Raw genomic sequence first — 17,929 nt, 5'->3', positions numbered from 1 at the left:
CATGGAATTGGTACCCTTGCTTTTATGGGGCAGCTCAGAGAAGGAATAAAAAGACAGGATATGGGAAAAGAGAAGCGAAAAGAAAAGGAAAAAAATGAAATTAAAAGCAAGATACAAGTGACGAAACGAAAAGAGCGTATACCTGAACTTCCGTAGCTGCGACCATCCGGGCAGCGGAACAATTCGCAAGCAGTGGCGAGCTCCCTTTCCATTTGCTGGGACTGGGGCTGGGATCTTGGCTGTCCTCTTTCGCTGCCAGGATGCGCGCCAATTTTCCTCCCATTCCCATCACCACAACAAGCCAACTTTTCATCCCTGCCTGTGCTGATTTTCATCCGCACTCCTCCCAAACCATCAATCCAAGTACCGACGTATTGTCAGATATCGGCTGAGCCGTGCCGCACATTCATACCTCGAGTTACCTACCGAGTACTGAGGTAGGCGTCCTCGCGCATCGGCCGCACACAGACGCTCTCTCAGCTTGGCACACTCTGCTAGCCGCGAGGCTCGCCTTGGCCCCAGCTTCGACGCCAACCCCACCCACGACGGAGCCTTCCCAACATCCCCACGTCCTTGCGAGCTTCCATCTAACTCATCCATCAACCACATCGTCGTCGCACCAGCATACACAATGACTGAGGTGTCGTCGACCCGCCTCTACCTGGGCAATTTGCCCAGGAATGGTAAGCCCTTTACGAAACGGCGCGCGACGGCGCCCGTTTTTCCCAGGCGAGGCTCCGACCGACAATACTGCTCGATACTGACGGTCCTCCAGCGACCAAAGCTGACGTCGAGGCGCATTTCGCCACTCATGGTACCGGCGAAATCACCGAAATCAAACTGATGAATGGCTTCGGGTTCATTGAGTACAAGGACGCCATGGACGCCCGGGACGTTGTCCCAGGTAAGCTGCCGTCGCATTTTCCACTCTTCACAATCGTTCGCTAACCAGACGCGCTTGTCGCTAGCATTTCGTACGTTCGAGGCCCTCGTTCCCTGCGGAAGCCCCGATCACCCCCCACCCTGGCTGCGCTGACTAACAACGACATGTTGAAGACGGATCGGACTTTATGGGAGAACGCCTCACTGTCCAATTCGCCCGCGGCTCGCGCCATCGCGAACAAGGCGGTGGTGGTGGTGGCGGCGGCGGCGGCGGCGGCGGTGGGTACAACCACGACCGTAACAGCGCTCCACGTCCGCGCCGCACACCACACCGCATGCAAATCAGTGCGCTCCCCAATGATACCAGCTGGCAGGTCTGTTAAAGCTCTCCCACTTCGTTTTCCGCGGACATTATGGACACCCCCTCTTGAGACTTTGGAACGGGCCATACCTGGGTCCCCTCTACGCGGACTGACCCGTCCCCCTCTCTGGTTTGGTCAATCGGTCTGGATTTGACTCCTCACCACCACAAGGGCATGGTGGTGGGATGGCCGCCTTCCTGGTCGGCATGCTTCCTCCGGGCTTCACCGCCGTCCAGCACCCCGTCATTTTTCCTGGTTCTGTTGGCAGTGTCTTGAGCCCGTTGGGAAGGTGTCTCCGGCCGAGAAACCCTCGCCGCCATTCCCCCTGGCAATCATGGCTTCACTGGACTTGACTGGCTCTGCGCATAGGATCGCCAATCTCGACTCCAGGATCTCAACTTACATGGACTGGCTTCTAGGATTTGAAAGACTTCGCCCGGCAGTCGGGCCTTGATGTCGTCTACTCCGAGACCAACCGCAACGGTAGCAACGAAGGGTGCGTTAACCCACACCGATACGAATAGACGGGAAAGCGCTAACCAGTCTTGTAGCTTTGTTGAGTTTGAGACTGCCGCCGACCTTAGAACCGCGGTGGAGAAGCTTGACGGCCGCGAGTTTAAGAATGCCCGCGTGATCTGCGTCGCCAACGTATGTCCACGAACCCGGTCGAGCGCTTCCTATCCGCTAATCCTCGTCGCAGACGCAACCGGACATTCCCAGGGACCCCCGAGCCCGCTCACGCTCCCCGCGTCGCCCATACCCTCCGCCGGGGGATGACTACGATCGACGCGGCCCCCCGCGCGGGTATAGCCCGCGACGGGATGGTTATAGGGAAGGAGCGTACCGTGAGCGCACCCCTCCCATCCGCAGGGACTATTATGATGACAGGAGGGGAGGCTACCGTTCGCCTCCGCGTCGCGGACCGCCGATGGACGACTACCCGCCCTCGCGTGGCCGCTACGACGACCCCTACCGCGGTGGACCTCGGGACTATCCTCCGCCGGACCCCTACATGAACGGCCGAGCATACGACCGCAGGGGCCCGCCGCCCCCGGACTTCCCGCCGCGTGGTGGCGACCCGTACGCCCGAGAGCCATACCCGCCTCCCCGGGAGTACGAGCGGCGGTACTAGGATACTAGGATATGCGCCAACGGTCCTGAAAAGATAGCGACGCCTGCGAGGATGTTGTCGGGTTAGGCCTTATTACGTCATTGTTTGCACGATGTCAGCCAGTTACAGAAGTTAGTATCGTGTTTGGCTGCACAGGAAGTCTGGACGTGGTAAGAAGGTTCTGGCGTTCAGGTTTTAGTGTAGTTTTCTTTATGTTACTTGTGCTATAACATTAAGCCTTCGCGAAGTTTGTGATTGTTGCTCGCCGGGCTATGAACGGGCAGGGCGCTCCAAGGTTAAGCTTCTTGTGCCGACTAGCCCATTGTCGAGCCAGGAGCAGAGGTCCATCGTCGAGCTGACTCTGCCCTTTGTGAGCTGCAGAGCCGTTTTCGCTACCAATGTTGCCACGACATCGGTCGCCATCGATGACATTCGCATTGTTATCGACTCGGGTTATGTCCAACAAAACCATCTGACTCCAAAATTGGGATACTCGCTGGTCGTTGCCCCCAGTTCGCAGACTCAAGCTAACCAGCGCTCCAGCGGAGCACGGCACACAGCGCGGGGAAGTGCTTTTGGCTCTAAAGGTGGGTGGCGTGGGTGTCTGTTAGGTGAGACCGAGGAGCGGTTGAAAAGCATTTGTTTACAGGCGAAAAAGTATACAAGTCGGTAATTGGGTTACCAACTCGAGGGAACCCTCTTTGTTACCTCGCCCTGGTTCCTTTGGCCGAGAACCGCCACAATGGTGGTGTGTTGCCCATTTCCCTTCGATGTGGGCGATTAGAAAGCAAGAAGTTGGAGGTTGGAGGAAGTGGATTTCCAATCGCTTGTGGGACTCGGGGATGAATAATCAACACCAAGCGATCACGAAGGATCCAAATCGGATTGCGAAACAATTGCTTACGAAACACCGCTGAGTTAAAACTATCTTTGTAGTTGTGTGTAGAAGCCGAAGGACGATTGCGCAAGATTGGGACATATGAGTAGCCATGCTTTTCCTACAACGTTGGCCGCTTGCGGTGTCTGGCATAAGAAGCCAGACCACCCTCCAAACTGTTCTCACCAATTCCCATCACAATCGCAGCTTTTACACTCATCGTGACATCATATCCCTGACTAGCACTACTCGCCTCTCAAGTTCATCTCATCTTCGACCTGTCAACCCTCCGAGTCCCCAACTCAGAACCATCTCCTCTACCGCTCCCAAACTACAAGCCAAACCCGACGAAATGGCTGACCCCACCGGTCTCATCGCCAACTCCGGCATCGAGCTCTTGACCTTTGGTAAGTCTTGATCTCTCCATCTCAACCCACCTGTAAGCTAACAGCAACCCAGGCACCCCCAACGGTGTCAAGGCCTCCATCCTCCTCGAGGAGCTCAAGGAAGCGTACGGCAAAGACTACACCGTGCAGACGGTCCACATCGGCAAGAACATCCAGAAACAGCCGTGGTTCACCGCCATCAACCCCAACGGGCGCATCCCGGCCATCGTCGACCACGACCGCAACGGCTTCGCCGTCTTCGAGGGCCTGCCCATCCTGACCTACCTCGTCCGCCACTACGACCCCGAGCACCGCTTCAGCTTCCCCATCGACTCGGACGACTACTCCGTGGCAGAGCAGTGGATCGCCTGGCAGCACGGCGGGCTGGGGCCCATGTAAGTTTCCTCGTCTCACCGGATCCCAACCCAAGGTCCCGGATGCTAACCAAACCCCCCCAAAAACAGGCAAGGCCAAGCCAACCACTTCGTGCGCGCCGCGGCCGAGAAGATCCCGTACCCGATCCAGCGCTACGTGGGCGAGTCGGAGCGGCTGTACGGCGTGCTGGACGCGCGGCTGGCGGACCGCGACTGGGTGGCCGGCGCCGGCCGGGGCAGGTACAGCATCGCCGACATCAGCCTGGTCGGGTGGGTCAACGCCGCCCTCTACTCCGGGCTCGACCTGGCCGGCCAGTTCCCCAACGTCCGCGCGTGGCTCGACCGCGTGCTCGCGCGCCCGGCCGTGCAGAAGGGGTTTCTTGTTCCTGGTGGCGAGCCGTGGCGCATCTCGGCTGCGAGTTTGGAGGCGGCGTTGAGGGGGGAGGAGGGGTTGGAGGATTTGAAGACGTCGGTTGAGGAGGCGCGGAAGGTGGTCGCGGATGCGAAGGAGCAGTATGGGTATAAGTATGCTTCGCCTTGAGTGGTTAGTGTGGATGTCCTTTAAGCGTAATAGATGAATGGAAAGTTGTCATGTTGATTCCAAACACGATGCTGAGATGAACGAGTGAGAGATGCCTTGCTTCTCGCCAACCACTGCAGGGGGTAAATTAAGCTCGTGGAGCAAGCGGGGTGCGCCAAGATTGTGGTGGGGGCATGTCTTATCTTATCTCGCCGAAGAGAAGCTGGTTTCCCAAATTTTTCGGAGTCGAAGCCCCTCTGGTTGGACAAGGACCTTGAACTTGGCCAGGAAATTCAACACCACCGTGAAGCGATACATTCCCGACCCGTACACGGCAGCACCATGAAGCGGAAACTGGACAGCAAAGACGAGCCCGTCGAGGCCACGTCTAAACCCGAACCCAAGCCTGCCAAAGCCGAGAAACAATCCGAAGCGGCCGAACCCTCCTTCGCCGAACTTGGCCTCGATCCGCGTCTCGTGCAGGCCGTCGCAAAGCAGAGCTTCGAAAAGCCGACCCTCGTCCAACGCAAGGCCATCCCGCTCGCCATACAAGGACAAGATGTGCTGTGCAAAGCCAAGACAGGATCGGGGAAGACAGCCGCCTACGTACTTCCAGTGCTCTCCGCCATCCTGAAGCGCAAGTCTGTATGTGTCCCAAACGTCCTTCTTCACTCCTACCCCATTGACAGTCAGCACACCATACTAATTCATCGCAGACGGATCCAGCCCCGTTTACCGCCGGCCTCATCCTCGTCCCGACCCGCGAGCTCGCCGACCAAGTCTTCAAAGCCATCGAGCAGTTCTCAGCCTACTGCGCCAAGGACATACACGCCGCCAAGCTGACCGACAACGTGTCGGACGCCGTGCAGCGCTCGCTCCTCGCCAACGTTCCGGACGTCGTCGTGTCGACGCCCGCGCGAGCGTGGCACAGCGCCAGCTCGTCGGCGCTCTCGCTGGCCAAGCTGCAGTACCTGGTGCTGGACGAGGCCGACCTGGTGCTGTCGTACGGCTACGACGAGGACATGGAGAACATCGCGCGCTCGCTGCCCAAGGGCGTGCAGACCACCATGATGAGCGCCACGCTGTCGGCCGAGCTGGACACGCTCAAGGGCATCTTCTGCCGCAACCCGACCGTGCTGGACCTGCAGGAGGAGTTCGGCGCCGAGGACGAGAAGCTGACGCAGTTTTACGTCAAGTGCGCCGAGGACGACAAGTGGCTGGTCTCGTATCTTGTCTTTAAGCTGCAGCTGATCAAGGGGCCGTGTCTGATTTTTGTTGCGGATATCGATCGGTCGTACCGGTTGAAGGTGGGTTACGGATTGTTTTCGGCGGTTCCGGGGGCCCTAGGCTAACAGATTGCAGCTTTTTTTCGAACAATTCAGCATTAGGAGTTGTGTGTTGAACTCGGAACTCCCGATCAATACTCGGATCAAGATTATCGAAGAATTCAACAGGGTACGTTGGGCTACGCTTGGGAGAGTACAAGGACAGAAAACTAATGGGCCGGCAGGGTATCTACGACATTATCATTGCCTCGGACGAGAAGAGCGAACTGTTCGGGGACGAAGGCGCGGATGCGGAAGTGGAAAAGAAGGAGCCGAAGAAGAAGTCGAATGGTGAGGAGGACAGCGCAGAGCAACCGAAAAAGAAACGGAGACAGAAGAAGGACGAGGAATACGGCGTATCACGAGGTATGCGGGCCGTAACCATGAGTACAAAGCGCCCACTAACTTGCCACAGGTATCGACTTCAAGAACGTCGCCGCAGTTGTCAACTTCGATATGCCGACATCAGCCTCCTCCTATACCCACAGGATAGGACGCACCGCTCGAGCCGGCCGTGCCGGTATCGCGCTCTCCTTCGTCATCCCCAAGGAATTTTACGGCAAGCACAGGCCAACCACGATCAAAAGCTCTGAGAAGGATGAAAAGGTCTTGGCCAAGGTCACCAGGCAACAGGAAAAGCTGGGCCGGAAACTGGAGCCCTACAACTTTAACAAGTCACAAATGGAGGCCTTCCGGTACCGCATGAATGATGGTACGTCTGTCGAGTATCGTTACTTGCTGGGTATATCTGACTAGTTATAGCGTTGCGTGCCGTCACAAAGGTGGCTATCCGGGAAGCTAGGACGAAAGAACTCCGGCAAGAGCTTCTGAGGAGTGAGACGTTGAAACGGTGAGTATCCTGCATACCTTGCACATCTGACGTTGCGCCTAATACTTTGTGCAGCTACTTCGAAGAAAACCCCACCGAACTCTCCCATCTACGTCACGACGGAGAACTGGGTCGGACAACAAGACAACAACCCCATCTGAAGCACGTGCCAGACTACCTACTCCCTAAAGACGGGAAGAAGGCGCTGGCGTCGGAGCACGTCGGATTTGTGCCGTTCAAAAAGGAGGGGGGCAAGGATAGGAAACATAGGAAAGGGAAACCCAAGGGCCGGTCGTTTAGGGTGGGCGGAAAAAAGGATCCGCTCAAGACCTTCAAGGTGCGGCGGAAGGCTAAATGAGGGAGGCCCGGCAAGCTGTTTGTTTCTTCCTGTATGTATAGCGGCAAGGTGCAACTCCTCCTATACCCAATGCACTTGAGCTCGAATCCTGCCCCTTGCCTGATTTACCCGAGCTTTGTTTGAAGGAGGCAATGGTTTTACTTTCTAGGATGAGCGGACTACCGCGGGGACACTATCCTCAATAATACGAGGAGTTCACATCCTAGTAGACCAAAGCGTTTTTCCCGCCCCCGACCTGCATGTTCTCCTCCTCATGACAAGGGAAGGAAGCTTAAGCCGTTTTATATCATACGCCAAAACATGCAGGCGCTCGCAATTATCTCACCCCGTTCCCTCTAGCCCTCTAGCTGCTGTATTCGACCCGATCTAGTCTATGTACACTGTCATCCCTCAGGTACCATCAACACCGACATCAACCGTCCGGTAACTGCCTCGTTTCTCAGGGCCGTCGTGTCACCACAACAGGAGCGTGGCAGGCGATGGAAGAAACGGAAGGAGAGCCATCTTATACGATGCTCGATCGTCCGAGTGCTTCTTCTTCTTTTCTTCGAAGAAGCGAAGGATGCAAGGTCTTGGCTGGGCCTTGGTCCCCGCCGCGATACCGACCCCGAGGCCGACATAACCGACAACGTGAGCAGGCCGCCGAGGGTTCTCACTATTTGCCCGCCACGCATTCTCTATGTGCCTCGTCGCCATCGGCGTCGAGGAGAATGAACGGACGGCGACGGTCCGTTTCGTCTAAGCTGTCCACCACCACGCTGATGGTCTGGCCCTTCGGCGGGCTCCATCTCTCCAAGACCAGAACACTAAATGCCTCTTAGAGTCGTCCAGACATCTAAAAGCGAGCAGGCGATCCAGAGTGAGATGTCCCCGTCACCACGGCCCACCGAACGCCAATCAAGCGCTCCGAGGGGTCCAATCGCTCGGCTCTGCCGCACCGCGGCGCCGACAAACCCGCGGAGGCCGCCGTCTATGGCCTGCCGTCGTGGGCATGGGGCACGGCGGTCGAGTCCCAGTCGATATTGTCCACCCACCGCGGAGAAGGGGACGATGTAGCGACCGCAGAGCTGGCGCAACAACAAACTGAAGAGCACCACACCATCCCCCTCATATGGTCTCGGGCGTCCAGTTCTGCCCGCCGTTGGCCTGTCTGGCCTTGGACGGTGCTTGGGGCTTGTTCGGGTGGGGAGTGTGGTCTGGGGAGTGGTAGCGGAGGGCGAATACCTCGTGGTGGGCGGGTGCCATGTGCTTGGTGTTTCACACCTTGCGTGAGGTACTCGTGGACTGCTTTGCGGCGGCTCGCCTTTCATGCGGCCTCGGCTTCGCGTTGTGCGCGAAGGAGTTCAGGTTGCTGAATTTGTCGTGGGTTTTGCCCTCGTCGAGTTTGTTTAGAACGAATGTGATCTTTGCGAGCAAGTTTCCCTCATCCACAAAGTCGGCTCGCGGGCCATGGCCTCGTCCTTCGTGGCAATGAGGCGGTTTTGCTTGTGCACTTTGTGGGAAGAATATCCGCGCGAGACGGTGCCATCGTTGGTTGAGGCTTGGGCTCTGTGGCGGTTGCTGTACTGTGCTGGCTTGTGATTTTCTTGTTTTATTTTCTCTTCTTCTTTCTCGGTAAGCTCCTTGGGTGTTTAGTGGCCCATTCATCGGTGATAATGGTCCTCCTCTTGGGTTGCTACTAATGACCTTATCAGGGAAAGGTTGACAGATCGATAATGTTGAGTAGGGTAGGTACGGAACCATTATTGGGTGAGCATAGGCTAGACGGCAAGACCATGTTTTGGTGTAAGGGGAGGGCGGTGGAAGGGTCGAGGCGAGTTCGAAACTTGTGAGGGTTGGGACATTGATCTAGAAGTTCTGTATTGCCCAATGTCACCGACCACCCCCGAGTGGCTCAATGGTCAGAGGTGGTGGTCAAGGCCCCGGGGCATAAATATCCTGGCGTTTCTCTCACGGGAGGTCACCAGTTCGTCGCCCGACCAAAAAAGGGGAGGGGGCGAACCCCCTCCCTTCAAACCGATGCAACCCTCCGAGGGTTTTCGTAGCCGGTTTCCTCCCTCCCCTGCGGGTGGAGGGGGCTAGCTGGTGGGCTTTTGTCTACTCCCCTAGAGACACACAATGCCTATTTTCTCGCTTTTATAATTTCTTCTTTCATTTATGCTTTAGGGTGGAAGTTGTACTTGGTTAAATTGTATGTACATGTACCGTTACGAAGTCGAGACAGCACTTGAAGTGACCGAACTATGTTATTTGAAATCGAACATTGTCATCCAACTACGAAATTCAACAACAATGTATATATCCGGGTTTTCACCTTTTCAGCTTCACGTTGTGGGCACATAACAAGCGGGAGTCATACGGGTGTGCGTGGCCTCGCCACTAATTTGCCACCGACCTACAATAAGAACCCCCCCATTTTCTTCAACTCCCAACAACAATTCCACAACCATATCATCAATCCACAACCCTCACCCCACAAAATGGCAGACCAAACTCCAACCGCCCCTGCCACTGCCAACGCAGGCACCCAAACGCAGACCCCGCAGCAACAAGCACAAGCTGCGAGCGACACATCCTCCCGCCCAACCGGCGCCGGAGTCAACACCGGTGCCGGAACGACCAGGCCCAAGACCGAGGCCGAGATCGAGGCGGACAAACGTTACGAGGAGGCTATGGAGGACGAGTACGCCAAGCGTGAGGGCGGTGCCTGAAAGGTGTGCGCATGTTACGGAGGAGGAGGGCTGAGGGGTTAATCAAGCATAGAATCACATCTTCTGTTTATCATGAGAACTGATAAATTCCACTCCACTTGGCAACCATGGCCATTAAACAATGTCGATTATTACCGCCTTGACATAACCTTTAAATCTCGTTTCCGAGCAAGACACCTACAGCGCCCCTGCCGAACGTTCATGTCGTGACACTATCTCTTCAACGTTTCCCGCCCGGCCGCCACCCGCACCGGATGCGCCTCAGTGTTGAATACAAACTCATTGGTATGGTCCGCCTTGACCTGCCAGGGAGCATCCTGCATAGCACACAATTGTCAGCACACACTATTTTCCCATATCCAATTCCCACACCCGGGGAAGGGGACACTCACCTCAGCATGAATCAAATAGCTATACTTCAACACCTCAGCAAACCAAAAACTCTCCTGAAAGTTATGAAACCCGCCCCCATCCGGCTGATTCACATCCTTGATACTCGAATAGCCACTCCCCACCCGACACGTCTCATTGACCCTCTCAAACGCATCCCACGCCCACTCCTGATACTTCACATCCCCCGTCGCGCGATACGCATAGTAATAGCTCTCAATCACCTCTGGCCTGAGAACATAGCTTCCACTAGTGATCCAGAAGCCCGCGTCGTCGTAGAAGGCCGCCTGGTCGCGCGGCGCCGGCGGGTTGTTGGACGCGTTGAGCGGCCGCGCCGTGTCCTGCCACGCAAACGACTCCGGCCCGATCCCCGTTGCCGTGCCCGTGTAGGTCTCGTGGCAGCCGTTGACTAGCGCCAGCCCGAACTCGGTGTAGGCGGGCTCGTTGAGCGTCAGCCCGCCGAGGATGAAGTTGCCGCCGTTGAAACAGGCCACTGTTGCGTGTGGAAGGGGGGGGTTAGCTATCGGTATGGCAAGCCACCTAGTGTTGGGGGGGTGGAGGGTGATTTGAGAGAAAGGGGGTTTTTACAGTGTTGGGAGACGAAGCGCAGCTCCTTGCCTCGCCACATAGCGAGGAAGGTCAGCTCGGGCCGGGTGGTCGGATGCGAGACGAGGTGCTCGATGGACGAGTCGGCGGCGGCGATCCAGCGGTCGCGGTACTCGGGGAAGCGCTCCGGGTCGTACAGGTACATCTTGATGAGGTACTCGTAGAAGCTGTCGGTGCCGCCGCCCCAGCCGCCGTTGCTGTCGACAAACTCCCCGTCCTCGAGCCGCACGTTGGTGCCCAGCAGCCCCGGGAACGGCTCGCCCAGCGCGGGCTGCGGATCCAGCAGGTAGGACTCGGCGTTCTGTGCCAGCTCGGCATACTCGGTGTCGTTGGTCAGGTCGCTGAGGCGCGTCCACTCGAGGACTAGCGTGCCGATGGTGGCGATGCTGTTGGTGGTCGAGCCCTTCCTGCGTGGTGGGTTGAAGTAGAGGTTGTTGTCCGGGACGCCGCTGGGCGTGTCGAAGCCGACCTTGAGGTTGTCGGCCAGCCGTTTTGCCTGGCTCAGCACAGCTTCCACGTCCGGGGTTTGGTCGATGCTGTCGCGCAGCGGGCCGGTGATAAGATCGAAAGCTGGACAGGTCAGCGAGAGCCCCCAACTACGCGAGTTGCACCTCCACCCTACCAGACACGAGCCCTCCGAGGTACCGAATCGTCGTCTCGAACAAGGACACCTCGGTTTCCGTTTTGTCAAAGTTGATCTTCGGGATATACTCCAGTATCTGGTTGATCACATCCCACTTCTCCATGACCAGTGCGGTGCTGAAGGCGTCGACGGCACTCGCTCCCCATCCGTTTCTAAACCAAACCGGGCACATGTCAGGGACCAGCACAGGAATAGGAGGGCGAGTTTCCGGGAAGTAAAGCCCACCTGTCATCCTCGTGCTCGTTCGTCACCGGCCGCAGCGAGTCGTGGGGAAACGCATGTTTGTAATACCCGTCCCACGACACCTGGAAAGCCTCCTTGACTGCGTCGGCACGCTCCTGGTTGACGATGTAGCGCGGCCCCTGAGGCCCGTGGGGCTTGTAAGGCGCTGCCGCCGACAGACCGACGAGGAGAGCCGCGGCAGCACTCCCGCCGAGAGAGAGGGAACGCATGGCACGAATTACGTACTAATAGTGAACAGCAAATATCGCGGACAAGTGATAAATAAAACACCCAACCAATATAACTTCCACTTGCGGTGGCGTGGGGACAACCGGTGGGCATGGGCAACGAGGAATAATAAACAAATTACTTCGGACGGTCCCTCACCGGGGATCCAGCATCTGCGCTAAGACATCGGTGACGCGCATCATCGTGTCGGCGGAGGGAAAGGCAACACAAACCGTCTGAGACACAGACAGGCACGAGGAATCCCCCCTGTCCCACACACGAAGACAGCCCCTGCTGGGAGCTGATCTGTGGCCCTTGGCCTTGGCCCCTCTTGAACTGCCGGACACCCGGTGTGATTGGTCCAATCCCCCAGATACCTGCCTAAAGCAGTAGGCGCTCGGATGCTGTTGGTGGTGATTCGGGAAGAGGCCAGCAGACCGGCTGAACCACCTCAGAGGACAGTTACGACCACCTTTTTTTTACACAATACGTCTTCTGACCTCTTTAGGTGGTTGACCCGGGGCATAGGGTAGTCGTAGGATTGTGAGGGTTGCCTCTGGTCCCTTCAAACTGGAGGTTTTCGGAAGCTCTCGATGTGACCAGCGAGAAGAAAAGTAACGCTGTGGGAATGATTGCCCCAGCTCAGTCGATCTCAATACCACCTTACCGAAGTTGGCTCTCCAAGAACCGGGGAAGCCTGAAAACGGCCCGAAGATCAGGTCACTTGTGGCTCGGAGATAACATCCGGGTTGGGTCGCGAGTGTTCAAACATCCAACTCTGGCATCAGTATGGATTATTCTTCCGAGAAACCCCAACCCAGAGACGGCGAGGAAGGTGGCACAATATACTGCTTTTTATAATCGGCGAGCAGGTTGCTTGGTAACCGGAACCCACGGAAACACCAGCAATGTTTAAGTTTCTTGGGAAAGGAATGTCGGACGAGCTGCCACCCCCCAGAAGTTCCCCTGACGCTTGCTGCTGTGCTTCCATTCCCCGCATGATGCGTGTGCATGACGGGGTCACAAGGGCTCACAATGGGTACCTCCTCCGACGGTTGCTCCGGCTCAGTTCCCGTGCGCCTCTCCCGTCGGTGCCGCTGCTTGGCTTTTCCAAGTGCCGGCTTCTAGCTTGGCAGTATCGTTTGCCAACGGATAGGATTGAAGCTTGCGCGGTCGGTAGCTCGAGGTTTCTCAGCCAGGTGGTCGGCTTCCTTCCATCTTCCGCTTTGTGCTTCTCCGTCCATGTATCTCGTCGGTAACGCGAATAATGGAACAGTGGAACACGACGCGAGTTCCGCGCCTTCCACATGGCTCATGTGTGCAAATGCTGCGGACCGTTGCTTCATGCGTGGCAAGCCACCGACACGAGCTGCCCTTGCGGGTGACCGCCCGCCCATGTTGTACATGCATCCCGGAGTTTTCGGGTGTGTAACTGGGTAGGTATCTGGCTTGTAGGAGTGCACCATGCCGCCGCTGCTCCAACCAGCTTAGTCTTGATTAATAGTCAGCATCGTGCGTGGCATGATGTCTCTGTCTGATGACATCCAACCCGGCATGGCATCCCAGTCTAACAATATCGTTCATGACCGCGAACGACGATAAGACCAAGTCATACACGGCACCGCAACGTTGAGGAGGGCGAGCAGCTCGCTCAATGCCCGGGCAGGTGCAATCGCTCCGGCGAGCCGAACAAGGGTAGTGTGTCGAGAGTCTGAAAGTGTGTCGAGGTGATAGAGGTGGCCCTGCTGAACGAGGACCGTTCCACTGCCAGGCGTGTGGCATTTGTGTCGCGCAGCGAAAACATGGCTGAGGTTCCAACCGGAGTGTCCGTGACGTGGTCAGCCCCCCTGCTCTCTGAGTTTTGCCAACGCGGCGGCGACACCGTCGCTCAGATGATCGGGCTTGCGCGCCGGTACCGCCGGCGTCGCCGATGTAGCCGATGCAGGCCGCACCGGCACAGGTTGAGTTTGCCGCCCACTTCCCGAGGCTGCTGCCGCTTCGACTTCTGCCTCGACAACCGCCGCCTCCGCATCCTCCTCCCCTTGGCCACCCACACCCCGACCCTTAGAAGCGCCCGACACACCTGCACCCGTCCCCTGCGACGCCCTCCCCGCCGCAACCGCCCGCTTCCCGGCAGCCTTCCTCACCCTAAACGGATCCTCCACCGCCTTGGTCCACGCGCGAACCTTCCTCTCACCCCACCCGCCCACAACCCCAAGATGCTCCGGCGCCGCATTCACCGCGTTCCGCAGGCTCCCAAACGAGCTCACCAGCGCGACGGCATCCGTCTTGTTGATGTTGCGCGGGGCGGTGACGAAGTCGACGAGGCGCTCGGCGTAGCTCTCGGCCTGCTGGCCGCGGATGGCGCCGAACCCCGCGTGCTCGTAGGCCTTGTACAGCTCGAGGTAGCGGGCGGCCTCGGCGGCGGACCAGGCTAGGATCACGGTCACGTTGTTGACCAGCGAGGTCTTGGACAGCTCGCGCAGCGCATCCTCGTGGTTGGGTATGTCCACCATGGTGAGCACGATGCGGAGGTTGTATTTCCCTTGGAGGTTGCGGATGCGCGTGTAGATGTATTCCGGGTGGAGGCGGTGGTATTTGAGGCTGGGAGGGGTGGGCGCGTGTTAGGTCGGTTGGAGGGGTCGAGGGTGGGGTGGTTGAGAAAGGGGGCGGGAGAAAGAGGGGGGCGTACCTAAGAAAGAGAGCGCATGTTGTTTGGCCTAGCCCGTAGTCGGCGAGTATGTCGCTGTATTCCCAGGCGACCGACTTTAGGCAGGCGAGCACTGGGTTGCCCTTTTGCCTGGGGGAGACGAGGATGGAGGACCCCGAGCCACGAGCGGGCAAAGCCTGTGGGGTAGGCTGCACGACCTTGGGCGGCCCGGGGCCGGAGGATGCATTCGAAGGTGGTGGTCGGTCGAGGCGCTGGGGCGTGGGCTGTTGAATTCTCGGAGCCGGCTGTGGTTGGGGTTGTCTTGATGGTTCCGATTGCGCTGCAAGGGCGACGAGAATGTCATCGGCGTCACCATATTCGTCGTCGTCCATTTCGTTCTCGTTATCCGATCGCTACCATTAGAATTGGCACATATGGTGGTTGGTTACCTCCGTACCTCCTCGGCAGCAGCTCGGGAGTTCTCCGTCTGATTCCAGTGCATGGACTTGATGATGACTCGATCAAGACTGTGTGGTGTGATGTGTGGAGCCAAGCCGCCACTCCGAGCCAGGGCCACTGCCGGCAACCCCGAAGCGAGCGCGTCTGCCAAGCCCATCAAAACACCCCTGCAGGAGATCTCTCTTCCCTGACCTTGACTTCACCCCTCGGAACCTCCCGAGCTGGTGGGGTTTCTCCCATCATCACCTACGATGTAGGTATGTAGGTAGTTACCGATGCAATCGGGCTCGCTTGCTTCAAGGCCGGACTGTTTAATTTGGATTCAGAGTTGGTTGTTAAATTATTTACGTTGTATAGGTACGTGGGAGAACCTCTGCAATGGCCTGACAAGCACAACTTAATTGGAAAACAAAGTCATTTTGAAGGCAATGATTTTGCCGACGTAAACTCTAGTTAGTGGACTCGGAGCTAACACACACAAACCCGCACGCCTTCTACCAAAACACCTTTTATCATTCCCATTCCCTAACCTCCCGCCCCAGTTTGGTATCATGATGCAATCAATCCCCCATCCCAACTCCCGACCTCCCCTCCTTACTCCCCAGCCCCACCAGAAGACCCCTCCTCCTCCCTCGCCCCCCTCGACATGTCGCCATGCACCGCATAAAGCGCGCGCAGCCACAAGTCAAACATGTCGCGCATGGCCCTGGCCCGCTCCTCGCTCTGGCTGAGCTCGGCCATCTGGTCGCGCATGCGCTCGTACGCCTCGATCATGACCCAGACCTGCAGCGCCGACGTGGCCCGGGACGGGCGGCAGGGGCGGCGGCTGCGGCGGCCCGCGATGGCCGACGACAGGTCGTGCGTCAGCAGGTCCAGGCTGATCTGCAGGCCGAGGCTGTCGTCGTCGTCGTCGTCGTCGTCGTCGTCGTTGTCGTTGTTGTTGTCGTTGTCGTTGTCGTCCGCGCTGCTCGTCTGCTGCCGGCTCAGGCTCAGCGGCACGCTCGGCGGCGGTGGTGGCTCCGACTGGGGGGAGAACAGGAGCGGCGCCTGCTTGGGCGAGCAGGAGAGCGGCTTGAAGTAGACGGCGTCGCCTTGGAACGAGACGAGGGTGCCGTCGTCCGAAATGGGCGAGCGCTCGGGGAGCTCGGCCATGTGTGGCGAGTCGCGGCTGGAGGTTTCGCTCTGGTGATAGTCCCAGCTGCGCCGTCGTCGGAATATGACCGGTTCGTCAGCCTCGCTGGCTTGTGGCGTCAGCGGCGGCTCGGAGCCGTCCGAATGCTCGGGAGAGTATCGAGACTCGAGCACCGCATTGTATTGCTCTGCGATGAGCTCCACGCTCGACGTCCTGTAGAGGGTGTTGGGAGTTCCCGGGGGCGCCTTCGGCTGGCTGACCGAGGACGTGGACGTCGGTTTTGTGCGGTATCTCATGTTGGGGCTGGCGGGCACAAAGTCCGAACTAGGTGAAGGTGGCGGCGGCGGATTGCGGCGGATGGGTTGCGGAAACTCAGGACTGGCGGGGGTCCTATAAGTCTCAGGTTTCAGGAGGTCCGGCGACTCAAGAGGACGGTCGCGCTGATATGGGTCGTACTCTCTTCGAGTGCAATATGTCGGCTGTATATTACGACTCGGCGGTGATGGTGCCGTGCGAGGTTGTGTCAAAGATGTCGGGTCGTCGTCTATCAGAGCGCGGGGTACGAGTGTGACGACCGGATTCAACGCTCTTGGGCTCTCCTGCTGACGGTTGTTGCTTGATTGTCTCGAGACGCACTTCTGGAGTTTGTTTCGTAGCCTTGGGCCCTTTGGGGAGGTGGCCGGGGCCTCGTCTTTCCTTTGTTCCATTGTGTATTGTAGAGTATCCTATTCAAGTGACCAAAACAATAGTATGCGGTCTGGAGAACAATAGGCACGGTACGGGCGGATTTGCTTGATGGTTGACAAGCGTTCGGGATGAAAAGGGAAATCCTACGCTCTCATTTAATGCCCACGGACAATAGGTCGTTTTGACAGAAATGACGTCCGACGGGGGCGACATAGGGTTGGAGGCCATAGCGGTCCACAAACCGTCCAAACTTAATTATGTTTGCACTAGGAATCCAAGCCATACTGTGTAGATGACGCCAAGCTGACGGCGACATGAATCATGGACGAAGAGGGGTACACAGTCGATGGCATGGATAGCTGGACACGTCGAAGGCGAGCTCGGTCATGTTGGATGTTCGAGCTCTCAGATTCAGCGCCACTTTGGGCTGTTCTCTTGCGTTCTCCCCTGTCTTTGGTCCGTTTACCGTGGTTGAACCGGTGTCGACTGGGGATTCCGCTGAACTTCCCTCACGATATGTCTCGGATTTCGACCTTGAACGGGGTGTGCGCTGTCTCAGAACACCCGTTGGGGCGCCGATCTCAAGCCGTTGGTAGCTGAAGGATAGATCGAGGCTCAACATGCTGGGATGGAAGTTGAGATAAGCGAGTTAGTCCCACTACCACAGTACACACGTGCCACCAGCAGCCAGCTGCAGCCTCCATCGATCAGCGAGCCTATTCGGTGACGGGAGGCAATGGTAATCATGGACTACACAGTAAGTAGTAAATACTGGCGTTAGCCAACAGGGGGGTCACTTCGCTCGTCAACCTCGCGATATTACTCAAACTCGGAATCCTGACTCGAACCAAAAACACAGAGACAGCCAAGGACTCAAAATTAGTAACAGGGAAATCCCATACCTCTAGCGGGCCTCCGGGCACAGACCGGAGTGGAGAGAGAAAAGGATTCCCCAGATCTTTCCCCGCCTTCTTCTCGGCTCTCCACTGCGGGAGAATGTTTCGAGCTTCCATCCAGACCGGCCTCGCTAACTCCCGTCCTCCTGTTCTCCACTGAACAAATGGTCGAGATCATCGATACCCATTGAGCGGGGTCCAACGCTCGCAAGGTTGTGTGGAGTGGGATCTGACCGTCGCTCGTCGGTATTCGTATTCCAAGTGAAATTGGGGTCTGTTCG

General features: G+C 57.6%; 6 protein-coding genes across 6 annotated transcripts; 3 read left to right on the top strand and 3 right to left on the bottom strand.

Annotated features, from left to right (window-relative positions):
- The first annotated feature begins 270 nt into the window (after positions 1 to 270).
- On the top strand, positions 271 to 2,617 carry B0H64DRAFT_407543 (uncharacterized protein). The gene is made up of 7 exons (XM_062804570.1): positions 271 to 683; positions 776 to 904; positions 969 to 974; positions 1,057 to 1,256; positions 1,664 to 1,740; positions 1,796 to 1,892; positions 1,945 to 2,617. The coding sequence occupies exons 1-7, from the start codon at positions 632 to 634 to the stop codon at positions 2,374 to 2,376; spliced, it is 993 nt and encodes a 330-aa protein (XP_062656243.1). The 5' UTR covers positions 271 to 631; the 3' UTR covers positions 2,377 to 2,617.
- Positions 2,618 to 3,584: 967 nt separating this feature from the next.
- B0H64DRAFT_328529 (uncharacterized protein) lies at positions 3,585 to 7,024 on the top strand (the record flags this gene model as incomplete). Its single annotated transcript, XM_062800838.1, has 10 exons — positions 3,585 to 3,639; positions 3,692 to 4,013; positions 4,083 to 4,517; positions 4,851 to 5,157; positions 5,229 to 5,819; positions 5,875 to 5,967; positions 6,023 to 6,203; positions 6,331 to 6,549; positions 6,600 to 6,687; positions 6,742 to 7,024. The coding sequence occupies 10 exons, from the start codon at positions 3,585 to 3,587 to the stop codon at positions 7,022 to 7,024; spliced, it is 2,574 nt and encodes an 857-aa protein (XP_062656242.1).
- A 2,348-nt stretch (positions 7,025 to 9,372) lies between these two features.
- B0H64DRAFT_407527 (uncharacterized protein) lies at positions 9,373 to 9,857 on the top strand. The gene has a single exon (XM_062804569.1). The coding sequence runs from the start codon at positions 9,505 to 9,507 to the stop codon at positions 9,733 to 9,735; it is 231 nt and encodes a 76-aa protein (XP_062656241.1). The 5' UTR covers positions 9,373 to 9,504; the 3' UTR covers positions 9,736 to 9,857.
- On the bottom strand, positions 9,842 to 12,279 carry B0H64DRAFT_236229 (glycoside hydrolase). Its single transcript, XM_062799795.1, has 5 exons — positions 11,600 to 12,279; positions 11,354 to 11,526; positions 10,714 to 11,301; positions 10,128 to 10,618; positions 9,842 to 10,052 (listed from the first exon to the last, which is right to left on the bottom strand). Exons 1-5 carry the CDS (start codon positions 11,824 to 11,826, stop codon positions 9,948 to 9,950), a joined length of 1,584 nt encoding a protein of 527 aa, XP_062656240.1. The 5' UTR covers positions 11,827 to 12,279; the 3' UTR covers positions 9,842 to 9,947.
- A 1,093-nt stretch (positions 12,280 to 13,372) lies between these two features.
- On the bottom strand, positions 13,373 to 15,004 carry B0H64DRAFT_236232 (restriction endonuclease type II-like protein). Its single transcript, XM_062799796.1, has 2 exons — positions 14,517 to 15,004; positions 13,373 to 14,428 (listed from the first exon to the last, which is right to left on the bottom strand). Exons 1-2 carry the CDS (start codon positions 14,864 to 14,866, stop codon positions 13,663 to 13,665), a joined length of 1,116 nt encoding a protein of 371 aa, XP_062656239.1. The 5' UTR covers positions 14,867 to 15,004; the 3' UTR covers positions 13,373 to 13,662.
- Positions 15,005 to 15,387: 383 nt separating this feature from the next.
- On the bottom strand, positions 15,388 to 17,052 carry B0H64DRAFT_236182 (uncharacterized protein). The gene has a single exon (XM_062799794.1). It carries the CDS (start codon positions 16,770 to 16,772, stop codon positions 15,528 to 15,530), a length of 1,245 nt encoding a protein of 414 aa, XP_062656238.1. The 5' UTR covers positions 16,773 to 17,052; the 3' UTR covers positions 15,388 to 15,527.
- Positions 17,053 to 17,929: the final 877 nt, after the last annotated feature.

The sequence above is a fragment of the Chaetomium fimeti genome (genome assembly GCF_033439085.1).
Source record: "Chaetomium fimeti strain CBS 168.71 chromosome Unknown B0H64scaffold_7, whole genome shotgun sequence".
NCBI lineage: Eukaryota > Fungi > Ascomycota > Sordariomycetes > Sordariales > Chaetomiaceae > Chaetomium > Chaetomium fimeti.
The sequence above is the reverse complement of the archived record's forward strand: the minus strand, read 5'-3'. Positions and strand labels throughout refer to the sequence as shown.